The sequence below is a fragment of the Anguilla rostrata genome, chromosome 6 (assembly GCF_018555375.3).
Source record: "Anguilla rostrata isolate EN2019 chromosome 6, ASM1855537v3, whole genome shotgun sequence".
NCBI lineage: Eukaryota > Metazoa > Chordata > Actinopteri > Anguilliformes > Anguillidae > Anguilla > Anguilla rostrata.
The window spans coordinates 49,269,940-49,277,019 of NC_057938.1; the positions used below are offsets into that span (position 1 = coordinate 49,269,940).

General features: G+C 42.8%; 1 protein-coding gene across 1 annotated transcript in view; it reads left to right on the forward strand.

Annotated features, from left to right (window-relative positions):
• Positions 1-6,783, forward strand: part of ptchd4 (patched domain containing 4) — a 29,046-nt gene extending 22,263 nt beyond the window's left edge. Inside the window, exon 3 of the mRNA XM_064340266.1 lies at positions 1,432-6,783. Within this exon, the coding sequence (XP_064196336.1) occupies positions 1,432-3,113 (1,682 nt within the window). The 3' untranslated portion in view covers positions 3,114-6,783. The remainder of the gene's footprint in view (positions 1-1,431) is intronic.
• Positions 6,784-7,080: the final 297 nt, after the last annotated feature.

Below are 7,080 nucleotides of genomic sequence, written 5' to 3' on the forward strand. Positions count from 1 at the left end.
GAGAGTTTCAATTATTGAGCCTCGTCGTAAATTTTGGAGGTTCCACAAACCGGAGGAACTTTTTTTTAAAAGCCCTGTTTCGTTCGGTAAGGCTGCCGCTCAAAAACGAAAAGAACCTCATTATCACGCCGCGGATACTCTGGAGACGAAACGAAGAACGAGTTTGTCAATTTGCGTATTAACTCCTCGTATTAACTTTTAAACTGACCGTTTTATGTATCCATAATGTCCACAGTGTGAGTGTGAAAGACGAGAGATGGCCTGCGAAGTCTCCTGAGACTCCTGGCTGCCTTTATAAAAGCCAGTGTGTCTCACAGTCAGTCCCAGAGATGTTTTTAGGCGAAGCAGTGCTATGGATTGACCCGACTGCACTGAGAGTAGGAGGATATTGGCATATGGAGGTGCTGTTCTGGAGTAAGGAGGTCAGCATCTTTTCAAAGCGTGCCTTCACTCCACGCCTCTTCCCATCGGCTGAATGGCGTGTTGTGAGAGAAAGAATCTATGAATGGATGAAAGGACTTTCCCCGCATGGGGATGCCCAGACGTGGGGGTGGGTGGGGGGGGGGGGAGCAGTGATTGATTGTAGGAGATGTTGGAAACTGATTTTGGGCATATTAAATTAAAGCTAGCATGACTTCACTACCAGCAAGCAAATTTGTATTTCCTGACTGGCTGAAAAGGATTTAATTAATTAATTAATTTCATTAATCTGGTATGGCTATGTTTAGCCAAAGTCATATGTTCTGCTTTTAATAAGCTGCCACCTTTCAACATAATGAGGAAAACATGCTCCATATTTTTAATTATGTGTTTTTTTATTCCAGTGATTTTAAGATTATTTCTGTACAAAGCCACAAGGTCTAGTACATATCACTTGGAATTATGCCAGTTTTACCTCATATGGGTATATGGGTAAATTGCATCACATTTGCATAAATAAACCAAATTTATGGGTATTTTTTTCCACACCTGCCAAATTAATTGACACTATAGCAATTGAATTGCACTGCAATCTAATAAAACTGAAATCAATCATAGTCAATTATCCAATTCACCTCACTCACTTTATTGGAGCAATCATACAAAATCAATTACTTTTTTTTCTGTGGATGATGATTGGAAACTTACAGAGCTATTGAATGAAGAAGGAAAAGCAAGAAGGGAGACATTTCAGATATTTGTGGGCAAATCTTGTGAAAATCATTTCCCTGGCAGTTTGGTAAAATTAACCAAATCTATGACAGTTTATCAGCTGTGTGTGTGTGTGTGTATGCACACACAAAATCTGTGACAGTTTATCAGCTGTGTGTGTGAGTCTGTGTGTGTGTGTGTGTGTGTGCATGCGCGTGTGTTTCAGTAACTTCCACCGACCCTTCATACTCTACACCTACAGATTTCTAATTAAATATTTTTTCTTTGTTGCTATTTTAGGACACGGAACAAAAGGAGTCTTTGAGCTTCTGGCGGGGTGGAGAAGAACCAGAGAAAACCTGCCGTTCAAAGAGAGGGTGGCCGACGCCTTTGCCGACGTGATGGTGTGCTACACCATGACCAGCTCCCTCTACATCATCACCTTCGGCATGGGCGCCAGCCCTTTCACCAACATAGAGTCGGTGAAGATCTTCTGCCAGAGCATGTGCGTGGCCATCCTGGTGAACTATTTCTACGTCTTCTCCTTCTACGGCTCCTGCCTGGTCTTCGCTGGGCAGCTGGAGCAGAACCGGTACCACAGCGTCTTCTGCTGCAAGATACCGTCGGTGGAGTACCTGGACCGGCAGCCCACGTGGTTCAAGACCATGATGAGCGACGGTCACGACCTCTCCACCCACCACGACAGCATCCCCTACCAGAACCACTTCATCCAGCACTTCCTGCGGGAGCACTACACCGAGTGGATTACCAACACCTACGTCAAACCCTTCGTGGTCATCCTCTACCTGATCTACGCTTCGTTTTCGTTCATGGGATGTTTACAAATCAGCGACGGGTCGAACATAGTCAACCTCCTGGCCAGCAACTCCCCGAGCGCCTCCTACGCTCTGACCCAGCAGAAGTACTTCAGCAACTACAGTCCGGTCATCGGGTTCTACATCTACGAACCCATCGAGTACTGGAACGCCACGGTTCAAGAGCACCTGAAGACGCTGGGCCACGGGTTCAATAAGATCTCGTGGATTGACAACTTCTTTCAGTATCTGAAGGTGGTGAACGTCAGCGCGTCGACCAAAAGCGAATTCATAACCATCCTCCAAACTTCTTTCTTAAGGAGCCCAGAGTACCAGCACTTCAAGGACGACATCATATTTTACAAAATGAGGGACGAGACGGAGATCATCGCGTCCCGGATGTACCTGGTGGCCCGGACCACGGAGAAGACGCGAGAGGAGGTGGTGGAGCTCCTGGAGAGACTGAGGCCGCTCTCTCTCATCAACAGCATCAAATTCATCGTCTTCAACCCCACCTTCGTCTTCATGGATCGGTATAGCTCGTCGGTCATCTCCCCCATCCTCACCTCGGGCTTCAGCGTCCTGATCGTCCTGATCCTGACCTTCTTCCTGGTCATCAACCCCCTGGGAAACTTCTGGCTGATACTGACGGTCACCTCGGTGGAGCTGGGGGTCCTGGGCCTAATGACGCTGTGGAATGTCGACATGGACAGCATATCTATCCTGTGCCTTATTTATACCCTGAACTTTGCGATGGATCACTGTGTCCCACACCTTTACACTTTTGTACTCGCCACCGAGCACACCAGGACCCAGTGCATAAAGATCTCGCTGGAGGAGCACGGAGCGGCCATTTTGCAGAACACGTCCTGCTTTGTGATCGGGATGATGCCCTTGGTGTTTGTGCCTTCCAACTTGACCTACACGCTGTTCAAGTGCTCCCTCCTCACCGCTGGCTGCACCGTGCTGCACTGCTTCGTCATCTTGCCCGTGTTTCTCACCTTCTTCCCCCCTTCCAAAAAGAGGCACAAGAAAAAGAAACGGGCGAAACGGAAAGAGCGGGAAAGGGAGCGGGAACGAGAGAAGGAGAGGGAGCGCGAGAGGGAGCGGGAGGAGATAGAGTGCATCGAAGTCAGGGACAACCCTGATCATGTGACCAATGTCTGAAAGGGCTGTGTGTAAAAGTGTGTAAAAGTGTGTGGAGCGTATCCTCAAAGAAGAAAAACAAACAGGTGGCAGCAACAGGCAGTGCCTCTCTGGTCGAGGGGTGACAGAGCTGACCAAGCCACAGATAGCTCATACCCAAGGACAGGTACTCGAAATCCCAACAAAAGCCAGCCAGTCTCACCATCAGGGTGAAGAACTTTTCCATAGTGCACTTTTCCCACTATACAATATCTTTGTTTCCTTTTGTTTTCGTTTTAGACATTAATTCACGTGTTGCTGTGACCATTTTGGGCTAAGGTCAAAACAAAGTGTTGCAGTTGCATTTGTATAGTTATTTTTATGTAGCAAACAAGATCCTAGCAAGAAGCTCAAGCCATAACAATGGTTTATGTAGCATGTGTCATAAATCATATTTTTATATTCATATTCATATTATATTCATATTTATTTATATTCATATCTATTATGTCCTAAAATAATGTTTTAAATCAACTGCAGTAAAAGGTCCACCTTCGTGAATTATTCCAGTAGAGACCATGATGAGAGCCTGGCAGTAAAAATAAGAAAAAAAGAGGAAAAGGATTTTCTGTTCTAAAGAAAATGTCTAAATGCATTCTGCGTGATCCCGCATTATGCCAACACATAATTAACTTAATTTGGCATTTGATAGAAAGATCCTTTGCTTACACTGCCCCCTCAACCCCGAGTTCCTGAGTGCCACTCTCTGTCAAAATACATTTAATTCACTGCCCTGGTTACATAAAGGCTCAATAAAGCTGTGTAAACTTTATGTATTATAATTGGCCTTCCAGTGAGAATTTCCCAACGAATATAATCCAGCATTTTTGACGTTACCCAGAATGTCTACAGCATCACCTGAACTTGTGGACCCGTTGAATGTCTCTTTGTGGTCTTTTTAGATCTAATTTTAAAGAGAGAGCAGGGGGGACGAACACTAGTTCCCTATACATGCCATGCAAAGCTGCTAGATAGAAAGTTTCTAGGGATCCTGAAAAGTTTTTAGGGCGTCATATACATTTTAAAATTCACAAATCAGCTAATGAAAAAAGGATAGTTATGCATGTGTATGCCCTACACAGACCTAAAAATACAGACCGAAACAAACAAAGCAGATGACAAATTGTCTATTTTATCGAATCTTGCACATTACTGTGTGAAGGCAGAATTTTGTGTTTGTATATTTTATTTTTTTAGTTTTAAAAAGTTCTCTCTCATGTCTGCCTATGTCTAAGATTAGGAATGGAACTGCAATTCACATTTTAATAACATTATGCATGTGATTAGATAATAGCAGGCAGGTATACATACAAAAAAAAAAGAATTTTGGAGACAAACAAAGACAAAAACAGTAATCGCCAACGTACAGTACATTGCAGAACCTTTCTCTTTTAAGAAATGCTTCAAGGAAGATTCATTTAAAAAGTCTTTTCCACAATAATTCATACTTTATATCCAGCAGCATGAGTGTACTGTGGAAGCACAGGTCCTGTCTAGGGACATCTTATCTAGCCAGAACAAGAGGTTCTGAGAATGCGATAACAGTGTGGTTATTGTCATTAACAGGGGGCATTGTCATTATGTACCTGTCTAGCCCGGGTCTTACAGGAAGTGAATGCATAGACCGAAACTGTCACCCATATGATGAACTTGGGAAGCCAAGGAAATGAGCCTGAAAAGACATTTTGTCTAGCAGTGTTTCAGTTTCACCATCAAGCTGTCCAGATATTGGTCTTCGTAGACGTGTTTTTTTTTTATGTCCCAAGGTCAACTCAAAAAGCTGAAGGAAAAGCCGCACAGTACGCCAGCACTAGAAACAGGATGCGATATTTGTTAATGTATGACAAGAGCTGCTAATGAATCGATACAAAATGGCAGATTACGTCGTTTTGGAAAAGAGTTGATTTCCCCCGCCGCTGTGAATTTTAGCGTTTCATACAGAGGGGTTTTGTCTACCTTTGAGGGATTCGAACAAAAATTAATTGGAGAGTGAATTTTGAATGTTGATTACAATTACAGGTTACCCCCATAAGAAAAACCATAATAATCACCCACCTCGTTATTATTACCAGGTGTTTGTGTATCCGAACTTTTGGGGGGGAACGGGCGAATTTTCTGTTTTCTGACCACCAGGGGCATCATTGTGTTCTTATAAATGCCATAAATCATTTGTGTATAACAAGGAGGCATGAGAATCAACCTACTATAATGGGGAAAAAAATGCAAATTGAATTCGTAAACTTCCCAAATTGACTGTGAAAGCATGGCGCTATATTGTATGTATGTGTATGCATGTACCTAATAAGTGTCTGTAACCCCCTGTTTATTATTGTTTTGTTAGGCTGTAGGAACGTACATTTCTTGTTTCGATGCATATTCTAAAGATCATATTTTGTGACATTTACCGTATGTGTAAACCGTGGGCATCCAATTGCTGTCTGAAAAAGGCCAGCTTGGGAGCAGGTTTTTGTTTTAGCCCAGCACTGCATCGCCTGATTGAGCTAAGTAACTAGTCGTGGTCTTCTGTCAGGAACTTGATAAGGATAATCAGGTGTCTTAGTGCTGGGCTAGAACGAAAACCTGCACCCACACCAGCACTTTTTGGATGAGATTGGACACCCCTGGTGTAAACAAACAGAAAAAAGCCAGAAAATAGCATTATTATGTAAAATACTTGTACATGATTTTCTAATTTTATAAAAAAAAAAGAATCAATGAAAAGATTTTTTTAAGCTTAAATTCTTACTTAAAAAAGCAATAAAGAAAAAGTTCAAAAGTCAAACGCAGTAGGCCAGTAATAACTTGAGGGATTTTCATTCATATTCAATTTTTTAAAAAAAATTATAAACAGATAAATTAATTGCGCACCACCACAGTATACCGTTTGGTACATTTCAAATTGTAAGTAATTAGTATGGAAGATGGTGGATGATTTTAGTTCAGTTGTTTGTTTGCTTATTTTAGTTGTACTGCAACATTACCGGGAAAAACTGCCTCTTTCAACTTAACTGCACTTTCACTTGCCCTGGTGATAATATTTTTATTACCAATGTAGGTTGCATAGACACACAAATATGTAATAAACAATAAAGCTAACCAAATTATACGTGAAATAAATCCACTAAATACCTTTGTAAATTGAAGGCTATGCTATGGATATAAATTGTCTATATTTGCCACTGTTTATAATATCCAAAAATCAAGAACACGTGTGATACTGTGTTTATTTTAAATATTTTAGCTCGTTAAGAACTTTTCAGGTTGTAGTCGGTGAATTGATGTTAGACGGCACATTCCAGATCGGTCAGCTTGCAGTGGCATCTCCGTCACATCTGTGACCTCACGCAGAAGTTTAATTTCGCATACGCGCCGCCGGAGTCTTCAAGAGCTTTTGCGCTGCTTGTCATCTCGAATCTGTTACGCCCTACCACGGGCTGCGATGCGGATGGCGCCAGCTTGGCACGGCTCCAAAAAGGTAGCACGGGGCCAGCTCACGTTTTTGGCGGGAACCTCAGAGTTATAAGCACTGTCCGGTTGGCCAGACAGATTGTGTGCGAAACCGGAAAATAGTACGAGCACTTCGGTTCTGTCAAGCTCCTTTTCGTACATTGTCCCGGTTATTTTTGTTATTATCAGTAATGGCGGGGGGGGGGGAAGCATTAAATGGAAATGAGTCATACTTTCCCCATTGAGAAAAACGAAATTAGAAATGCACCGCTGTCTGTTGGGGCCATCTGAAATCGGAGAGTTGGGAGCACGTTTCCAAGGGAACGGCATAATGAAACAACATTGCACACGTTCTAATGTGTTGCTCGTCACCTTGACGATTGCATTTGTAATTTTTACGGAGCTGGAAGCCCATTAAGTTGCGCTGGGTACTTAAGAGCTGCCTGCTTACGGAAGGATTGCTGTTTCCCCTTTCAGTGTTCCTGTGCTGATGCTGTGTGTC